The 22,363-nt window shown below is 34.8% G+C and overlaps 1 protein-coding gene across 1 annotated transcript in view; it reads left to right on the top strand.

Annotated features, from left to right (window-relative positions):
- The window catches only part of SUGCT (succinyl-CoA:glutarate-CoA transferase), a 323,796-nt gene that overhangs the window by 29,431 nt on the left and 272,002 nt on the right, over positions 1–22,363 (top strand). The window contains exon 8 of the mRNA XM_053997992.1: positions 11,155–11,246. Coding sequence (XP_053853967.1) covers positions 11,155–11,246 — 92 coding nt within the window. The remainder of the gene's footprint in view (positions 1–11,154; positions 11,247–22,363) is intronic.

Genomic DNA, 22,363 nt, shown 5'->3' with positions numbered 1-22,363 from the left:
TTCCTTGCTTTAATATTAAGTATTGACTTTCAGCAGTGCATGAAAGTAATATTTTTCTTATGCCTTCTCACTCTATTGCTTGTTCTTCCATCTAAGTAGCAGTATTTTGTATAAAATCAAAAACTTCAGAATTTTGGACTCTGTCCTAATGAAGAATACAATGTCAGACAGACAGCCTGTGAGATTTGTAAGATTTAACACTGGGTTAGTTTACAGCAAATGAAAACAGATTAGACGCTGAAAATTCTGGATATGAACAGCACAGTACAACTGTGAAGACACTTACTGATGGTTTAATGTTTGTTTTTCAGTAGCTATTATGGTTGGACTGGTGCCTAGCTATGTTAACAGAAACAAAGCTGGAAGATTTTAGGTGTCTTCAGAAGCCATGCAGCAGGCTTTTGTAAAGCAGTATTTATTGTGTTTGGGTTGTAATAGTCTAAAGAGAAGAGTTTGATCATGAAAAGATAAGAAATATTTTGTTTGTTATTAATAAAAAATTCTCTGCTTGTTTCCAAATGAGTTATTTTTTAGGGAATCTCCTGTCTAATAGCATTCTTATCTGCTTTATCTTGTTTTGTTAATCTCTTTTCCTTGCCTGATGGACTTAGTTCATGAAGATTGCAGGAGTTTTCCTTTGTTTGGTTTGTTTCATTGTTTCAAATGGTGAAGTTTTGTGATTTCATCAAAGAAACAAGTATAACTAATTAAAATGGTGAAAAGATCCAGTGTCTTTGTTGTGCCCTTTCACGTTATTGTCTGTGGGCGTTATTTGATTTGTAGGAAGACTATAAGTAGCTGCTGTTGACCTGAAAATGTTTTCCAAGTAAGCATATGGTTTTCATTACTTGTGTTTTTAGAATACTGTTATAAAATAAAACACTGTCAGTAGCTAGCAAACAGAAAAAAACTAGTCTTGGGTGTAGAAGACATAAACTATTGAAAAATAGCCTGTTTTTTGTCATTTTTAGAAACCTAGATAGTGTCAGAATCTGGCACTTTTCCATGTACATGATCATTAACAGCATTTTGTATTCCAGTGTTTATGCCAACAGCTAAACCCATTGATCTGTGAGCTGTCTTGTAGGGAAAACAGACATAGGAAGTAGCGAATGGTACTGTGAATTAAGGATGTAATGAGAAGAGGTCTGTGGATAACTTACAAGTCTTCTTGTAAGTAAAAGCTCTTGTAAAGAGGAAAGAATAATCTGTTATACATAGGACAAGAAGTAACTGTTCAAATTTTTGCAAAAAAGGATTCCTATTAAACATTTAGAAAAGCTTTCTAACATAGAGGATGGCTTTCTTTTCTAGGAGAGTCCTCGTGGGTATTGCAAAGTCAGGATAAGGATACCTAGTGCCATTGTAATTTTGTCTTACAGTGACATGACCACCATTTCAAGAGGAAAACAGGAAGCCAAAATTTTGTAAACTCTTTTAAGAGACTACATCTTCCAAAACTATTTTATGAAACTGCAACTACAAGTGGCTTATTCATACAAAACTATGTTCTTTGTACAATAAGAAGGGGTACTATATATCATGTGCGTGATCAGAACATATAATATATGACTGTTTGTCAGTTTCTTGTATTTCTGTAAAATTAAAATAATGATCTTAACATATACGGGAATGAATTTATTAATTAATTGAACTTCTTTTAAGATTAAAACTGAAAAGAGTAAATATCTTTATTTCCAGACCATGTATTTTACCATATCTCCTCTGTTTACATATTTTGTGTGTGTAGACTAAAGAGAACTAAAATCAGGCTTAAAAAATATCACTGAAGTTATTGAAAGGGTTTAAATGACAGCCTGGGATTCTAAGACTATGTTGCATTCCATATGACTTAATTCTCTTTGGGAACTTTATAGATTTGTTTTGAAAATTTTTGAGGAAATTTTTGGAAAGTTTAAAAAACAATTACATACTGGTTTTGAGTTAATTTGATATGCTTTTCCAGCTTCTGCCCCTGAGGCACTATGTATTTGATCTTAGAGGGAGAGGTCAGGGTCATAGTATGTATTCTCAGCCACGGACATGCAACCCCCAGAGGAAGTGTTTGGTCGAGGTCAACTCCTTCATTGGACACTGCTGCACAGATTTGTCTGTCAACATAACTATGTACAGTCACAACAAATGGATGTCTGTTCAGGTAATATCCACTTTAGAACATACATCACCTGTTTCAGATGAGAAATAATTATGTAATTAAGTAATTACCTTACATTTCTGTCATGGGATCATAGATAATCATGTCCTTATCAGAAGACTTCTCTGAGGCTATCCTAACACTATGCTGCTTGGCTATAGCATCATAAATATTCATAGAAAATACACCCTGTAGATAATTCTTAATTTTACATGATTTTTTCACTATAAGAAGTAGTAAAATTATTAATATCTATTGAGCTGAAGTGTGATGTCTTTCTGTTGACTCCTGACTGATTTCCAGATTAGCCAGATATTTCTCACAAGTATTTGCTCCCTTACCTTAGTCATAATAGTGTGGTAGAGTTGAGCGGGCAGAGAAGTCCTAGCAAAGTAGGTAAGGACACACAGAGGCTAGGAGAGACAGCTTGCCTCAGTTTCTGTGTAAATTTTGCAGCCTGGATGTTCTGGGTAAATGCCGTTGCTACACTGGTGGGAGTAATTCACTTCACTATTTTAATATTAGCTTTCACTATGTAAATATTTGTAGTCCTAATATCAGCTGTATCCGTGCCAAGCATGGAACAAGGAGTGATTTTTTACTTTTAAGTGTGTTCAGCTGGGAATATTTGTGTAAACCCAGAATAGCAATGGGGAATTTGGGTGTCTATCAGCCTCCTTTAAGGTGGGGGGTAAAGTTTGAATACCTAATCTCAGTGTCATCTAAAAGCTTTTAATTGAAACTTTGTTTTTGGAAATCATCATCATGACACGTTTAATTTGTTAGATCATGTAGAAGAGTGACCCCACTTAGATGGGGAAGCTGCTTCTGCTTTAAAATTCAGAGTGGCAACTTAAACTTTCACTGACTTAACAAAAGAAAGTGATGGCATCTCTTGAGTAATTAGTTTGAGTTATGGAGGGAAGGACTGCTTTCTTGTAACTTATATTCGGCATGTTATAAAACTAGAAAATATGGCCTAGAATTTTGCAGGCTGATTAAAAACCTTTTGAAAACCAAAAGGCTTTTGTTGTTTGAAATGGTCTGTGGCTGTGTCTCAGAAGTGTGGTTGGTGCCTTAACAGGAGTTGTGTGAGGCTGGGTACCCAGATCACATGAAAATTGAATGGAGTTGAACAGCTGGCAGAGGCTGTTGTTTGTCCTCTTCTAGTCTTTCAGTAGCTAAATCTTAGCATAGAGTTTTGTGTTTGATTTAACAATTTTGTTTTATCTATGCCTTCCAACTTATAACACCTGATTTTGTTCAAAAGACAGGGTTAGAATGTCTAAATCAACATGTGTAAAAGCAATAAATATTGTACTCATTTGCAATCATCAGTTGGGAAATGAAATGTTTTTATCAGATTGGTCAGATTTTCTGCTTGCTGACTTAAGGCTTTTTTTTTTTTTTAACATCCTTTCATCTCTCTTGACAGTTTGCTCTGACTTCATCTTTCTTGTAACTGTTCTGATCTCCTGTAAGCCTGCCTATTCAGGAAGTTGTACTTCCTTTCCTTCTGACCAACACATGGCACGCATTTTCGAAAAATCGTTACTCGTTTTGCTAATGCATTTGGCAGCTCTGATGCTGCAAAGTTTCTTATAATGCTTCAGTTAAACTTTGGCTTTTGTCATCTCAGAGAATTGCTTGTGTTCTTCTGCATGTTTCATTAATCTTTATTAAGTAAAGATGTAAGCTGTCTTTAATTGAATATTTTCTTTTGGCAATAGAACAAGCCAAAAGGTGTTTCTCATTAATTTGTTATTCAGCAGGGATAGCCATCTATCTGGATTGAATTTGTGACAATGTTTAGTTCCTATTTGTAGAAATGCCTATGTTGAACATATTTTTCTATGTTTTGCTCAGAATATCTTATACAGCCTGATTTTGTAATGTCATTTGTCATCTGAGAATTGAACTACAGGGAATTGGTCTGTGTTGACAACATGTCTCCATGTTGGTTTTTCCTATCCTTTTAGTACAATGTGTTTTATATTTGGCCTTATAAAGTTTTATCATGCTATCAAATCATGAAGAAGTGCAGAAATTATGGCTTTTGATTTTCTCGTGCATGTGATACAAATATTTTAAACACAGGTCATAATAAGAAATGCTGACCTTTCTTTATATGACACAGAAAATCATACTCAGGCTATCCTGTAGATTTAATTATGAGGCCATCGTTAGCTTGAAAACACAATGTATTGAAGAAGTGAGAATAGCAATTTCAGGTGTTGAATGAGTTTTCATTCCCTCTTTCCAGTTTCTCTGCATTTAGTAATTTTGTGAGATTTACTTCTTTCTTGGTTGTTTTTTTTTTGAAGGTGCAAATTGTGGCCCGCTATCCTGGGCTGTTAAATTTCATGAAATTTAACAACAAGCTGAGAAATGTAGAAACATTTTTGTTAATCTTCATAAAAATCCCAAATGAATCTGAACTAACCTAGGTAAAAATACTTCCTTTAGAGTGATTGTCCCTAAACTTATGATATTGCAACACAGTAGTGCCTGTTTATCCCAGATGCTTTCAGGCAGCTCCTAGCCAAAATGAATTTTTTTATACATGTTAGGAATTCTGTCATTGTATCAGTCATTGTATCAGTAACTCCTAGGCAAGGAAATAGGGTGTTCAAATGTGTGTTCTGTAAACATCTTGGAATAGCTCAGAACCTACAGACGCATGAAACTTTGTATGGGACAAAGTTGTTTTTTGGTCTGCCTGGTTTCTAAAAGTTTATGAAGAATCTCTGCCATAAATGTATCTAAAAATCCCACTGTCATCTGGCAAAAATGAAATAAAGCTGACATGGTATTAGAAAGCTAAACCTGTAAGAACACATTAGGCTGTTTTTCTAACAGAGTTCTTTCTGGAAACAGGTTTGGGTTGGGGTTGTTTTTGCTAGCATTTTTACATTTAGTGTGACATTTTTGAACATTTGGTAATTTGGGTAATAACACTTTTGCACAGTCCAGCAACTTTTACTGTCATTACTTTTTTTGTAATCTTCAGCCTGACCTTTCTTGTTTCATGATATTTATTTCTGTTTCTCAGAACAGAATAATTTAGAGTGGATTGTAAAGCAAATTATGTCTCTCTTATGCGATAAATATACTGACCATTTAAAAGTGGATAAACTAACAGTAGTTTGTTATGACATGTTATTTTTTTCCCCCAAACTTTTGTCCCATATAATGCCTGAAAGTATTATAATTTTTCCTGTGCTGTGTTCCCAACTTTGATTGCCATCACATGGCTCCTGCACACTAAGCCCAGAACTATAAGCTTTGTTGTTTTAGAAGTAATTTCCATGTTTCAGAATAATTGGCCCCCTTTCATCATGGATAAATGTCACAATGTCACACCAACCCCAGAATAGTAGCTAAGCTAAGATTTATTTCCTGTTGAAGATGTTTTTGAGGGTTTTTTTGGTTTTGTTGTTTGTTTGGTTTTTTTTTTTTTTTTTGTGTTTGTGTTGTTTTTATTTTTTTTTTATGTGTGTGTCTGATTTAACTAGAAAAATCTGGGAGAAAGAAATACTTTTAGTCTTTCTATTTGCCAGGAATTGTGGTGTATTAATACCAATGTAATTTAATCAGATAATAGCAGCAATCTGACTCTTAGATATAATTGCAATGTGTATATATTGCCAATATTCACAGGAAATTTATATGCTTCAATTCATTTTACCTAATAAATATTCAGTCAGCTGCAATTAGTGTCCTGCGTAAAGTTACTTCTACAATGCCCATAGCTAGTGATGAGTATCTTAGTGCTATCATAATTTACTGTTTATCTTGAAATGATTATTTTCCAGTTTTACTAGATAAATATTTTTAGGCACCTTAAGTCTTCTCTTGTTGCTCCATATCAAAGGTTTGGCCATCAAACTGCTGGAGACTTTTTAGAACAGCTGTGAGCTGCATTATTACATATAAGCCACCTTATTTTATAAAACTTTAATTGTTATTTAACCAAATATGAAAAAAAAAAAAAGTAGATGCAGGCACAGACAGATGGTGATTTTTTTAATGTTACATTCAGCATGTCTCATATCATACACTATGTAATGCTGCAGACTAACAAAGAGTGATAGTGGAGATCTTGGTTAAGAAAGTGCTTTAAAACTTTTCATGTGCGAATTTATCTTTACTGACTATTTAGCATCCTCTGTTTTTCAGAACTTTCCAATTGGTTAAAGTCTCTTTCTTCCTTCTTGTTTGAGCTAAGGGTACAGGACGGCTGGTGGAAAGCTGTGGCATTTGCTTTGTAAATGCCTCCAGTAAAAGCCCATGTTTCCCTTAAGCTGACACAAAGTAGCCAGTGCCAGTTCATTCATACTTCTCATACCCAGTTAATTTTTCTTGCTCAGAAAAAGTTTCAAAGAGTAAAGGTTTCTACACTTTATTCTGTAGAAGACAGACTTGGCTGCAGGGTCAGAACAGGAGGATTTAGGTGTGACCATGCTGAATAAGCAAATAGTCCTTTGGTGGTTGTAATCAGTGGCACAGGGTCTAGCTGGAGGCCTGTCACAAGTGGTGTCCCCAGGGTTCAGTACTGGGCCCAGGATTGTTTAACTTGTTCATCGGTGACTCGGATGAAGGGGCAGATGCCTTCTCAGCAAGTTCACTGGTGACACAAAGCTCAGAGGAGTGGCAGATACCACAGAGGGTTTCAAAATGGTCTTCAAAAGGGCCTTGAGAGAGATGGAAGAGAAGAACTGGAAGACTGAGAGATGGGCAGAAAGCAGTGCCTGAAATTCAGCAAAGGCAACTCCAGAGTCCTGTGCCTGGGGAAGAATAACCCCCTGCACCATGCAGGCTGGGGGCCAAACTGCTGGAAAGCAGCTCTGCACAGAAGGACCTGTGGGTCCTGGTGGACAACAAGCTGTCCATGAGCCAGCAGTGAACCCCTGTGGCCAAGGCAGCCAATGGTCTCCTTGGGTGCATTTGGAAGAGCATTGCCAGCAGGTCAGCAGGTTATCCTGCTCCTCTTCCTCTTCTTCCTCCTCCTCCTGCTCCTGCTCCTCAGCCCAGGTGAGGCCACATCTGGAGTGCTGTGTCCAGTTCTGGGCTCCTCAGCAAAAGAATGACATGGAGCTTCTGGAGTGGTTCCTTTGGAGAGCAATAAAGGTGATTAAGTGACTGGAGCATCTGTCTTACAAGGACAGGCTGTGGGAGCTGGGCCTGTTCAGCCTCAAGAAGAGACGACTGAGAAGGGACTTCATCAGTGTCTCTAAGCACCTGAAAGGAGGGTGCCAAGAGGATGGAGCCAGGCTCTTGATGGTGCCAAACAACAGGACACAAGGCAATGGGAAGAAGTTGATACACAGGATGTTCCCCCTGAACATGAGGAACAAGTTGTTTACTATTCCAACCCCACCCATTCTGTGATTCTGTGTGATTCTCTGTTTCTGGCCATTTCAAAAGCTTGCTATGCAGATTAAATAATGCTTTGACAATGACAATTTTTAGGAAACACTTGGAAATCTAACTGGGGGTTATTGTCTTGTACTCAGTTTCATTGTGAAACTGTACATTTTGCAGTAGAGAATACCAGCTCATACTGCAATCATTTTGAATTCTAGATACATGAGGATGTGACAGGTATCAGAAGAAATCCTGTCTTCCTACTGCAAGGGATAGGAAGGGGATTTTGGGAGTTGAATAGGGGTTTAGTGTGGTGCAACTTTCTTTTGCTCCTTGCAGATTCTGTTTTACAAAAATCTAAAGCTTTACATGAGATTTAGAATCTAGGCAGCTGCCTGTCAAGCTGAAATTATTTAGAAAACACTTAGTTTTATTAAATTAAAATTTAATTTCTTTTGTCTCTCTGCAATCTATTCCCCAAAATAAAAATGCCTACACTGGACTTAGGGTTCTAAAATAAAATCTTTACTAGTAGAGACTATTTAAATATTGACTGTAGCTTATGGTGGTAAGCTCCACTAAAGGGGAGCAGGAGTGTAATCAGCTGCCTTATCTTACCTTCTGAGACCATCAATGTTAAATCTATTCTCTTTGTATTCAACTGGGATTATCTCTTTACCCTAAAGTATTTTTCACTGTATCTAAACTTTAAACCACTAACTACATTTTATTTAATAGGAGCCTATATTTAGGTTTGAGGGTGTAATTGCAAATCTACACTTTTCACGCTGAATTAAGTATGAGAGAACACAGGGTATTTGGACAAACATAAAATTTAGGTGGCATTTTTATGTTTAGGGAGTTATTTTATATATTTATGTATATATGTACACATGTATATGAACAAATGTATGTATGTGTATATATTACAGTTACTGTAAAATCTGTGTACCAGGCTGAATATTTTTTGAATGCAATTTTTGACTCTTCTTCAAGCTTTTTGTGTTTGTGTTCCTAGTTATTTCTAAAACATCTGCACTGGGTTGCTCTGTTGACCATGAAAATAACGTTCAGCCTTTGATTTTTGTCTGGATATAGAGATCTTTCATTTTTAGCAATAGCTATTTCTCACTTTACTTTTCCTCCAGGTATCTAGTATATCCATAGTTGCTGAGACGAAACATTTCCAATGACAACAGATTTTGTCCACACACTAGCTTTGTCCACTCAGAATTCAGATCAAAACCAGAATTATACATATTTTTTTGTTTTTAATCTATTGTGACATATGAAGTCTAATTAAACACTCCATACAAGTTCTAATCTTAGCCAGAAAGTCATTAAATAATACCTTTTATTTTGAAACCTGGATGTTACAAAGTGTGAAAAGGAGTTAAAAAATTTTATTTGTGAAACTTCTCTAGAAAAATGCAGATCTTGTTGCCTGTCACCTTTCCTGAATTTGGTGTTTGAGGGATGGATGTTTGTCCTTACCAGAAAAGCATTGCAAAGTGTTGTATAGTTGTTCTGTCTACATACTAAAGGTTTAATTTTCAGCTGTTTGCTGTTTATGAAAACATTTGTGTGAGTAGATGTGTTGAGATGTCTTTTCTTTGTTAGTAATTGAGGCCAGTACGTAGTTTCTCACTTACTTCAATATGCTTTTCACTATTCAATTAAAGTTGTTTGGAGTACTTTTTTTTATTGAGCAAGATTTTGTTTTTGAAGTGGCCCCACATACTTAACTGGTTTTAATTCTACAATTCATTCCAATGAGATAATGGTATATGCCTAGTTGGAGCTCTTTGGAACATTTTTGGGTGGATCCAGTATACTTTATTTGCTAGTCCTCTTATATTTGAATACACTATTCTTTGCTGTAAACTTAAGAGTGTATTTATGAAAGGAAATGCCATGAGTTCTCTTCGGGATCTCAAAGTTGGTTGTTGCCAGATTTCAAATAAAACCAGGTAAACTGGTAGGTTTTTTCTTCTCTCTTGTGAGTAGTGACACAGATTTGACCATAAGAAAAGTGTTGACTTTTTTCTTGTGAAATGTTTGTTTTGAAGCTACACTGATAAAGTCAGTATTCTGATATTCCCCCTGACACTGAGTGTAGAAGTTAAGCTCCTCCACACCTTTGCACAACATGGATCTCATATCTCCAGAAAAAGATCAGGCAATTGAGATAGTTTGTAGTATAATGGGGAAATCTGTGTAGTAAGTGGGTATTGTTTTTCTTGGTATGATTTATCAATTGGAGTAACAAAGTGCTTTAACTCCAGTTTTCAGTCATCATAATCCCCTTGTAATATACATTAGGAATAATTTATGAATTATGCACATAACAGCATCAGTCCAAGTGGATGAAATGAGGTAGATTACCTCAATGAAAAATTATTTTTAATTGTGTGCTTTAATTCACAAAGCCAATGTTTAGACTGTCATGCCTACGGAACAGACTGTCTGTATATTGAGAAGATTTTTCCAGGCAAATTATGAAAAGGAATCTAGGAAATTCAGGAATTTTTTACCTTGAAGTATATGTTGATATAATGTAATTCTAATACTGTCCCCACAGGTAAGAATTAAACAGAAATGTTGTTATAAAACTAAAGTTAGATTAGGAATCTTATCTGTCACAAATATCTTGTCACTGCTCCAAGGGATTTCTCTTAGAGATATCAGAAAAGAAAGCACTTAAATAGCTTTGAATGTGCTTCCTCTTAAATCTGCACTTAAATCTGATTATTGAGGGCTCCGCCATTATTAGAACTAATAGAAACCATCAATCAAATATGCTGCTCCTTCCCTGTTGCCTTCTACCCTCTGTGATGGTGGTTACTGGGTCCAGTGACCTCCTCAGCTGCTTGTGCAAAGCCTCCTAAATTGGAAGATTTTATGGTTGTTGTTGGAAGAACTATAGCAAACTATGATGGCTATAGCAAAGAGAGGTAAGACAGCATCCTTCTGTCTAGAGCTGTTTATTTTAAGTTAATTACACAGCTGAACAGAACTGTATTTAGGTAGTTCAGTAAAAGTTCTCAGTATTTTGGACGTCATTGGTGCTAACTCTTGGCAAACATATTGTATGTACTTGCTGAAGGCCTTGCCATCTTTTGTAAACAATGTTTGTTTTGAAGGTAGCTCTGTTTAGATAAGTAATAAAGTAACAGAAATGAGGGGGGAACAATTAATGTGTCAAAACCATAGTGTCATGATTTTAGTATTGTTTGGAGTATTTAAGGTATCCTTATGGCAGAGTGGAGATAACACAGGCAAGATGGGCCCTGTTGGACAGCAAATGTAGGCCTGTAGAGATATTGTAGATTCTCTGAAATAACATGTGAATCCAACCTCAGCTGACAAAGTGAATTAAAAAGGAAATTTTATCCAAAAGGAATGAAACATAGCAGGGATACAAGTCTGTCTAGAATTAACATCTAACATGTCCTCAACCCACAGAGGATAAATCCAACTTTACTCTTAGAAATGTGCAGGAATAATTAGAATACAATGGCGTTAATTGGCTGTACAGTCTGGACAGCTTGTTAACAAAAACTGAGGAGCAATAATAGCTTATGTTGTACTTGTCCTTGATTGAATTACTAGTTGTTCTGTTTCTCTTTTAGGTTATGGTCAGACTGGTCCAGTGGTTCAGAGAGGTGGATATGACTCCATTGCTGCTGCTGTTTCTGGTCTCATGCATATCACAGGGCATGAGGTAGAGTGCACAAGTTACAAATTTCATAGAATCTTGGTACCATGTATCAAAACTGGCTGCTGCATGGAACAAGTCAGAGTAATGGTAACACATCTGTTATGCAAACCCTCCTGAGTCCAACAAGAGGTCTCATTTCTGGGAATTTAAAAAAATAATAGTACTTATATACTTCAGCTCTGTCACTCCAGGCTTGTAAAGAAAAATGCTCAAGAAACAGAAAATTAAAGAAAAAAAGAAAAATCCTAAATCTCTAGTGAATAAATTGGCAATGTATGCTAACCTGTTAATGGCCACTTGTAGTCATTCCAAGAGCTGTAGTAGACACATTGTTGACAGCTGGATGATACAACCATACCTATGAGTGTGAAGTCTCACTGATGCTTGGGTATTGATATTGCATTTGTAAAAGTGGGAACTGTGAAGCTATCTAGATAAATCTGACAAAAGCTGGGTGTTTTTCAATCATTCTGCTTACAAATAGGCAGAAAGATGCCATGCATTTCTGGAAAAGCTTTATGTGCTGCCTATTCCCACTGACACCCAAGATCTTTGTTAGCTGTGGCAGTGCAGGAAGCATAACAGTAGTTTAGTATCTGAATTCTAGAGGTACACAGAACATGTATCTTCACCTCAGAAAAATGCTGGTCAAATAAACATTTAATTAAGCTGTCTTGAATCACCTACAGATGCAGGGAATATGGTCCTGAAATGTCCCTTTTCAAGTGAGGTAGTGTTGCAAGTCTGTTTTATGCATTATAAATGCTACATACTGTTCTGTGGTGGTGCTCCTGGTACTCTGGAAGCAGTAGTGCAGATCTAGTGAGTATGCTACTTGCATTTTCTAGATAAATAAGGAATTCATAAAGTTTCTATACTAAGTGTCAGCTGTTCATGTTTGAGTAGGTTGTTGGAAGTTAGCCACATGATCTGGACACAACTCTATTGTAGGGTTGATATTCTGCCAATAGACTTATTTTCTACTGAGAACAATGGCAAACATCAGAAGTTTGTACTTCTGGCAACTGTTGTTACCAGAGTTGTCCTTTTTATGAGGGAAAAAAGCCAAAATTAAGCATTTTTTGACTGAGTAAGCTGAAACATCTTGTGCCTAGTTTCCTGAGGCTGTCCATTTCTGCTGTGTTATTGGCATGTACTCATAGGATTTCCCATCTCAGAACATGAGAAGACATGAAATTGAGTGCAGTCCTTATAGGCAACTTCCCTTCAAATATATGATGTATATGTGCACTAAGCAATGACTGATCACAGTAACTGCAGTGTAAGTAAATTTAATATTGTGTCTGTAGAATGAAAGTTAATGCTTCCAATACAATTCCAGAAACTTCATGCACACCTCAAAATATACCAATCAAAATTGAAAGGGTATAAAAACTGTTAGAAGGGGTAGATGTTGTTAGTACAACATGAATAAAGAAAGGTAGAAAAACAGAGGACTTTTGTGCAGCTTTTCAATGATATGTGAAAGCCAGAATAAATAACTGCTATACTGAATAATTGCATGCAAGTTATATTATGAAAATAATAGTCCTCAGTGGCTGTTTTGAAGATGGATTTTATTAAAAGATTAAGGTCTGCACTGGAAAACCAGATGCTCGCATCACCTCACCAAGACTTGAGGTAGTATAATTGTAGGAATCTGTCAGTAACAGCTTTGTCTGTTCACTGGGGGCTTCTAAGAATTCGTTCAAACTTAGTCACTCTTTCTCATGATTAAAATAAGCATGCATAAATTTGCTTATTTTTCTTTATTTGAAATTGTTTATGTATCTCAAAACAATTTTTTGATGTATAGATGTATAGATAAACAACAGTTTGTTGTTGTTGTTGTTGTTGTCTGGAAACTTATCCAAGTGGCTGTAAAATCATATCGTACACTTGTTTGAAAGTTATTTTAAACTAGTGAAGTATTATTAATAGTAAAATCTTCAGGTTTTTTAAACATTTATGTTCATGTGACAGAATTGTGTTTAAATTTCACAAAACTAAGTCTGAACAAAAGTAGAAAACCTTGTTTCAGTCAACATGTAGAAAAGTGGTCAAAGAAAAAGAATAAAAAAGAAAACAATTTCATTTTTTTTTAAATAAAGCATAAATTATTTGTTGACTAGATAACATGGAATTAATGTGTTAAAAGTAATAAGTTCCTTTGAGTGGGTAGTCTAGGGTCTGATTTTTTTTTTTAGAATAAAATAGAAAATGCCACTCATAAATTGGAAATGAAAAAAAAGGAAAAGTTATAACAGATTATGTTGGTTTTATATTTAATTGCAGCAGCTATAGATAATCAGAATAACATCATCAGTGCAACAGTGTTCTTTGTTAACATCCCTTTCCTAAACAAACCATTGAATGTTCTTGCAGGATGCTCTTAGAGGCATCAGCTGATGCAGCAGACAAATTGAATCTGAGCAAGCTGCAAAAAAGCATCTACATACATGACTGAGGTGTTGAATGTTAAGGTATACATATTTATATCAATGTATACATATTTACAGTTCCTTAGAAAGCATTTTAATAATACAGTACTAAAATTTTGTCCTGTATCTGACATATACAAAAATGTATAATCCAATAGCAGTATATATTCAAGTCTATAAAAAAAATGAACGGCTTGCTTTTTTTGTTTCTTTTTTTTTTTTTTTTTTTTTTCTCCTGGCATCACTTAATGGTAATAACTTTGAAATGCTTCTGAGTGATATTCTGAACTTTGAAATCAAGCTATAACTTCTGCAGTATTGCAAAAATATTGGCACAAACAACTGCATTTGTGCTAGTGTTGTTTTTGCTGATTGTACAAACCCAAGCACAGTAGAACAGTGTCTTTAAATCATGGTTTTGAGTACAGAAACCTGCAAGCTCTTACACATGCGCTTGATTACTTGTGTATTAGAAGTGTATCATACCTGTGAAATTTGAAATTCTAATTGAAATTTCTATGACTCATCAAAACAGTAACTTGAAATTAATTAAATAAAGCCCAATTTGGTTACAAATCCTCTTCCATCTCCTAGTGGATTATTATACATGGTCTTCAGTACTTGAAGTACCTTTATGGTGGTGTATTCTTTCTTGAGGAAAAAAACATTTTTGCTTTACTGAATATGAGACAATATTTAATCTGCAATCCAGAGAGGCCATTCCTCAGTTTAGTACCAAACAAAGTGTTATGAAAGAATACACATGGTATATATAGCTCAGAGCTGTTGAAAAATACAGCCATTGCTGGTTCATATTAGCTTCAGCAATTATTTCACATCTGTAAAACTACTGGACTTAGAATGCTTTTCTTAAGCATGTCATTTCAAAACAATTTTCATTTTAAATGGATAATTTTGCATTACTGATCTAAGTTTGGGAAGAGAAATTATGTCAAAGGGCAAAAAAAACACCTCAGGAAAGGAAGCTTCTAAAACATGTTGTGGCTGTATCTGAGTGAGAATATGTTGACAAATTGTAAAGAATTTAGCAAACAGCAAAAATTAGGAATAAAAGTGTATACTATTAAGATTGAGCAATAGCAAAGAACAGTGATTTACAAACAAAGGTCTGCTTAACTGGTATGAATCTTTATCCTTTCAAATGAGGAAAGGGCAACTCCTGATGCTGCACCTAATTTAGAGTTCAAGCCAGCCCTTGAGGCTGGATGGCAGCTTTGTTTGCTTAAGACACATTCTCCCTGGCTAGTGCTACATTTGCTCTTCCTACCAGAACAATAAAATAATTTTTGTCTGGCAGGGGAGGTGGTGTTTGTCAGTTTTGAAATAATTTGCTTGAATAAAAGATACTGTATAGATCCTTACTTTGCCCAGATAAATGGTATAATGTTAGCTACACAAAAGTACTGCTGTGCTGGCATAAGCTCTGTCTAAAGGAAGGTTATTTCTTTGAGTGTTTGGCTTTATCCTTCATGTAAAGCAGCTTCACATCCTTTGTTCTGCAGAATAGTGATAAAGCCTGAATGAATCCATTCCACACTACTTAAACCTGTGTGTCCTGCCACTGAAAGACTAGTTTATGACACAGGAGCTGATTGAAGCTGATTAAATGGTGAGACATGGCGGTTCACCGTGAGTCTTGGTAGAAAGACCAAGGATGGCTAGAAATTGTTTGGACTGATTCAGAATTATAGGTTGTGGAGTGTTAGAATAAAACAAAGCCAACATGTTAAAAATAATGTTGCAGTATAGTGCTAGTAGTTTTGTAGGAGTGTTCTCTAAGGGGAAATTGTGAAAGTATTTTTAGAAATAAAGGTGAACTTTTTACTGAGGCAAAAGAAGTGTTTGCTTTTAAACATTAGATAGTTTAGTACTTGATGAGGAAGGTTCTGGAGTTCGTATATAACAACCTATTAAAATAATCCCAATTTCTTCATCTTCAAAATGTAGTGTTCTCCTTAAAGGGTGAAATTAATGGCACTCTGAAAACAGTGGACAGTGTTTTCAAACTAAGAACGTTGCAGCACATTTGTTTGTAAAATCTAAAGTATTTTTTGGTTTCTTCTCAACCCAGTGAATGTAATGAAGTGGCTATAATAAAGAAAGAGCAATTTAACAAACTGATTATTTGCAGCAGATGATATGAGGGGGGGTTTCTGTTTTGGTTGGGTGTTTTTCTATGTGTGTGTGGTTCTTTGCTGTGTGGGTTTTTTTTTTCTTTGATTGTTTGTTTTGTTTTTTCCTTTATTTCTCTGTGGTAGCTCTGAGGAGCAAAAACCTTCTCATGGGCTCATTAGTTTTCTCGGTAGGCCTGTGCACATAAAAGTGGAGAAAGAACTTTCCTGTTTTTCTCCAGAGTTGGGTACAATGAGACTGGTAAATAGCTGGAACCTTTGAGTTGTGTTTTCTATTGGGAAGATGAAGTAGCTTAGTGTAGCATCTGGGGAAGGAAGAAATAAGAGATTCTTCAAAAAAGTACTATTTCCTTAATATTGGTCACCTTAATATTCTGCAGTTTACATATCATCCTATGGATATCTAGGCTATAGATAGCCACAGACTAATCCCTACTGCAGTTTGGATGAGAGTAACTATTTTTTTCTTAATGTGCTATATTTTATACAGATTTTGTAATTTTAGTCAATTTCATGATATGAATAAAATAGCAGCCTTTTCCATCTTGTGTAGAAAATATTGTCCTATTGTCTTTTATTTCAGAATTGCCCTTTTAATGCAATTGATAATAAAATAAAATTTTTAAAGAAATATATAATAACATATATGACGATATCAGACTTGTGTAAATCCTGTTGGAGTGCAAAAGAAAAGTGATGGTGAAGATTTTCTTACATTAATCCAAGACACTCTTTTTAAAATAATTATCAGAAAATAATTCTTGCTATCTTATTTAGGAGATTATTATTACAATAATTGCACTTAGCAGTTTAGACATAGCTAATTAGAATAATTTCATAAATTCAATTTTATTTAATTTATGCTACATTAGTTTAAATACATTTATGGTAACTTGACAAACAGTTATTATTTATCAATTGTAATGATTTTAAGTTGTCTTATGGTAGACTTACTTGGGTGCCAGAACTCTGGAAGAGTCTCATTAGCTTTACACTGCTATTTTTCTTCACAGTTTGAAAACTTAAAAAAAACCTCAAACAAACAAAAAGTAAGACCTCAAATTAAGGAATTGCTGTGATAATCTGATCATCTGACCTCAAAATTTCAGAGTAGGATAATGAGAATATTTCAGAAGAAGCACTACAAAAAAAGCCTAGCTGGGCTGAAATTAGAAGTTCATTTTGCCATTGATTTCAGAGAGGACATATATCATGCCAATGATTACAGAAGTTCTGAAACACATGATGTAACATGAAGATTCTTCCCTTGATGCTAGAAAAGGGATGACATACAGAAAAGGATATTTGAACAATTTTTCAGTTACTTCAGTCAGAAAGTTGTGAATTTTCATGTATTTGCATGTGTAATATTTACATGTGTAAATGTTTTTGTTTTCTTACTAGAATCCTGGAGTACATATAGTGGAAAATACAAAACTGAGCTTGGGGAGGAAACTGAAGAAGCCCCCCATGAGGACCAGGGCTTGTGAATGAGGCCACTGCGATCTGTCTGTCGAGGGCCCCATCCACTCTGCCTCTGTGGATCGGTGTGTGTAGCAGGATTATAATGTTACCAGCAATTGCCCTCCCTGTGCTCTCAGTCAGCTCTTCATCCATCCCCAGTGAAACTCCATGTGCTCCAGATGGTCATTGACATAGACAGAAATACTGCCTCTTTGTCTCCTTTGCCTGTCTTTCCTAAAGAGCCTATATCCTTCCATTCTAACACTCCAGTCACAGAAGTCATCCCAACGTGTCCCTGTCATGCCAATAAGATCCAGCCCTGTACAATCATATTGTCTCTGCTTGTTTCCCTGCTTTTATTTTTTTATTTGTTTATTGTTTCATTTGTCTTATTTCATTTTGGGATGTTTTCTTTTTCTTTAGGATGGTGAGCCAGTTAGACCAGGAGTAGCAATGACAGACCTTGCTACTGGGCTGTATACATATGGAGCAATTATGGCTGGTTTACTTCAGAGGTATAAGATAGGAAAAGGACTACACATTGACTGCAATCTCCTGTCAACTCAGGTAGGAGTTTAAAAAAATTGCTTTTTGTTGTGTAGATGCTTGAACTTAAGAATACTATTTGCATATAAATTAATGTGCATTAATCAGTATAACTAGTGACAACAGTAATAATGACATTAATGATCATTCTCTTAACCTGCCGCTCTGGTAGCGACCATTTTATATGATATGGTTATTGTTACTACTGCACTAAGTTTGGTTTTCATTTTTTTTGCAAAGGACTGCCATGTCCTTTGAAAACACAGGTTAATAAACGTTTATAATATCACTGAGATTTTAACAGTTGCAGTGAGTAATTGGAGACAGACAAGCCTAAGTGGTGACAACAAAGTTGAAAGGAAGACTTTGGAACTGGGTAACGTTACTTATAGAGCGACTGAATAACTTGTGCAAAATCACCCAAAGTATTAAAGTATCACCCAAGTTTCAAAATAATGTAATCCACGAGGTCTACCTTTTGGCTCTGGGAGTTAAAAGAATGAAGTAAGTCTGAAGATGCAGCATTTTTCCTAGGCATTAAAGGCAAAGTTGTTTTGATCATGAAAGATATAGCATGTACTACATATAATAAGAACTTTAACTTTCTTCTTTGAATATTTGAACACCACTGGTGTAATGATTTATCATTTCTAAAAAGCAAGTGACACTGATATGAGCAGCATATGATCAGGCAATATGTTGTCTTGCTGATGTAGGTACTTGCTAGTACCAGCTGGGCACATGGTACAAAGGACTTTTTGTTTACATTTTAAAATGTACATCAAAATTGTATGCAATCCTAATTAAAGCAACTACAGTGCTCCATTGTTTTCATCCTTATTTAATTTTATTTTTCTTCATGTTATACCTGTCAGTACAGCTGAGAAATGACAGTGCTCATTGTGCTAAAAGTTGGCCCAGGTATGAACAAGAGGTTCGACACCTATATCATTGTATGGTAACAATGATTGAGACTAATGATTGAGTTTGCTCTAGTTTTAGTGCCTACTGCTTTTGTCTGAATAACTACTGAAATCAGACAGGAGGGAAAATCCTTGCTTAAATCAATAAAGAACTTCTCATTTATTTCAGAACAAATAAACATTTGTTTATTTGTTTATTTATTTATTTAAGAACTGAGCTTAATTATACTTAAATATGTTTGCAAATGTTGTGTCTGTATTGAAAAAATGTTTAGGAGAAAAACAGTTCAGAAAAATATTTTAAAAGCGTATTAAATGCTTATTGAATATTTTGTATATATATGGATGTAGGAGGGTTTTATGTTTATGGTATGGTAGTGTTATATATTATGGCAGCTGCTCCTTGATCTTTTTAATTTCTAATTTTATACAAATACTTCTGATAATTTTTATTGATTTCAAGAGTAATTCTGGGACGGGTATGTGCACTTAATTCCTTGTTTGACTTTTTGTTTTTAATGAAGTCTTGATTATTATTCAATATTTTATCAAATGCTGAAAGAAGGAAGAGTTGAAGTTAGGTGTTTCTGTAGCTCTCTTATTTCAGCTTATTTTGTTACCTTATTTGTCTTTATAATCTTTTTTCTTGATAGGGTAGACTTGTCTATGCACAGAACTGTTCTTATATTGCAAAATTTTCATCTGAACTTCCACATCATCGTTCTTTAGGCTACTCATGAGCATACACAAGGAAGAGATTGAAGACCTGGATAGACGTTGGAGAACACCATGTTGCATGGTGTTTGTCTTCTACATGATTAGTTGAAAAAGTGCTAAATATTCAAGGAAAAGCTTATTAGTTTTTTTAGGTTTTTTAATACAGTAATCCCTTCCCTGCTCATTATGAAATTATAGTTATCTAAAATTTATTAAGAAGTAATTCCATAAATGCACACTCTCATTGAAAAAAAAATGTTTTTATTTACTTCAGTGTTGGGTAAATGAAATTCAAATAATTTGGTATATTGGAACAGAATATGGATAAAAGATGTTTTTCAGAAAACAGCTCTTTTGTTTTAGGTGACCCTGTTGCTTCAGTCGAAATTAATTTTAGGGAGTTGGCCCAAGACTGTAATAAGAACATCTATGAAATTGGAAGAAGTATTTATGGATGAGGTTCTAAAGTAAAAAAAAAAAACAACAAAACATGTGATTAATTAGATTAAAAAGATGTGTTAAAATTAATGAAGAAGAACATAAATGGCAGCTGAGTCTCTCTCAGAACATCTAGTTTCTTGGTTCGTTTCCTTTCTTTTTGTAAGACTGGTGGTTGCTTATAAGTCTTTAGGGGGAGTGTGTACTAAGAGTAGTACAAATCTGAAAATTAATGTAAATGAATAAAATACTCTCACAGTACTTCTGATGGTAATGAGTTTTTTTAAATGAAGTTAGACAATTACTGTGATGTGATCAGGGTCTTTAAAGATACATGTTTCCAAAAAGATTTTGGTTTTACCTCCCAACTAGGAATCTAAAGCTAGCTTTTCCTCATGTGATGAATGTTTAAAAAGAAGGACTTTTTGAAGTGTCTCATGGATGCTGCCAAAAAAATAAGGAACCTAAAGTTTTAGACTTTCAGTTTATTAGGTTCTTGTTAGTGTTGATTAATGGTAGGATCTAGAGGTCAAACAGAGACATTGTGATAACTTTTCCTTCAGCAGGAGTTTCGCTGAAGTGTGGTAATTTATATTGAGAAAAAAAGGAATCTACTATGTGTACTAAACCATCCTATTTATAGTGTTTTGACAGCAGGGTCTTGTATGAAACTTAGTTTTGCCAGCATTTCATGCACTGAGCTAATATAGCAGTGTGGTTGGATCTTTTGTTCATCCCTTCATCTGAACTGAAAATTGTGAACCTGGCCAAGACATATTCATTGTTCAGTGTTGTTGACTTTGACGATGTCAGAAAGGAATAAACACCCCAGGGATTAAGTCACTCTGATAATTAGAAAATCTTGAAAATTGTTTGATTTGTTTTATACAGAAAACTTAGCATCTAAATGTCCATCTGTGTCGTGCTATGACTTTTCAATGCAAGAGGATTTAATTTTGTTTGTGTTTTTTTTTTTTTTTTTTTTTTTTTTTTTTTTTTTTTTTTTTTTTTTTGTGGAGGGGAGGGCTGGAAAATATTTTTGATAGTAATTTCCTGCACAGACATGCAAATAACAAAGAGCATTGAACTGAATTCAGCTGCCAACAAAACTGATCTGAAACTTTTTGAAGAACTATCCTACTGACTGGCAAGTTAGTTTCATATTTATTATCTGTGTAGAATGAAATTATAGGTGAGACCCTGTTCTCCGAAAAAATATTATTTTTAGAATATCTTAAAATACATATCTTTTTTCAAATTCTGTGTTTTAAACACCTATTAATACCAAAGAAGATTTTTTTTCCCCACAACAAAATAGGATTCTAGCATTTTTTTTGAACAAGAGATATGGTAACTCTTATGATGTGGTTTTGTAGTGAGCAGAAACTTTCTATATCTCTCATCTATAAACTTTTAACCTGTGTCATACAATTCCTTTGAAATTTTTGACTTTTAGATGATTCACAGTTGTAAGCTCCAGACCTTTCAGCATCTAAATAGTGTCCTTTAGATGATACTGGTAAATAAGAAGGAAGTGGAGTTTGGATTTGGTTCCAATTATGCAATTGTGCCTTTTCTTCTGTTGTGGCTTAAAAAAATCTCTTGGACATTTTAATATCCTTCCTGTATTTAATTACGATCAGGCTCCAACAAATACTCTAATAAGTTGGTTTCATTTGGATTAAAAATCTACAAGAAATATTTTACATTTAGCATTTCTGCAATTTTGAATTTATTTTTTCCCAGATTACACGGAGAGGAAAATATGGGTAATATTGTTTGTATAATATGATTGTTCATCAGACACTTCTCTGCTTCTAATTACTATGTTTTAGTTTGTATTTGCCATAGCAAGTATCTTCTTAAAATGTTGAAATTACTCTAGAAAAACCTAGAAAATTGGTGTAAATTATTTTCTTTATTTCATTTTTGTTCTTAATTAAACAGCTTGTTTATTGAGGGAATGATGAGGGTTAGAAGCTATTAGTTTTTGTTTCTGCCTCAAATTTTCCCATGATGATTCTGTTTAAGGCTTATCTATTTAAGGTGCTTTCAGGGCTATCTATTCAGGGCTTTCATGGCATGTCTTCTAGCAATTATGGAGTATAGGTGAAACTGGTAATAGTTGCATACTGCCTATAGGACATGGCATCAGAGAATCCCTGAGCAGTAAGCTGTGTGGAAATATCAGTCTTGGAACTTAAATACTGCTCAGGTGTCTTGACTGTATCTTGTTGCTTCTCCGCTTGCTGAGAGTTATGAGTTGAACGAACACCAAAATAACAAAAGAAAATAATCTTTTTTAGAGGTTATTACTTCTGGTGATTTTGGAGGCCAGCTATGAGGACTGTTACACAGTTGTCTTGTTTTGGGGTATGGTTTGAATAAGTGGGTTTTTTACAAGCTTATAAAGCATCATCTTTGCAAAACATAGTATT

The sequence above is a fragment of the Vidua macroura genome, chromosome 1 (assembly GCF_024509145.1).
Source record: "Vidua macroura isolate BioBank_ID:100142 chromosome 1, ASM2450914v1, whole genome shotgun sequence".
Lineage (NCBI taxonomy): Eukaryota > Metazoa > Chordata > Aves > Passeriformes > Viduidae > Vidua > Vidua macroura.
The sequence above is the reverse complement of the archived record's forward strand: the minus strand, read 5'-3'. Positions and strand labels throughout refer to the sequence as shown.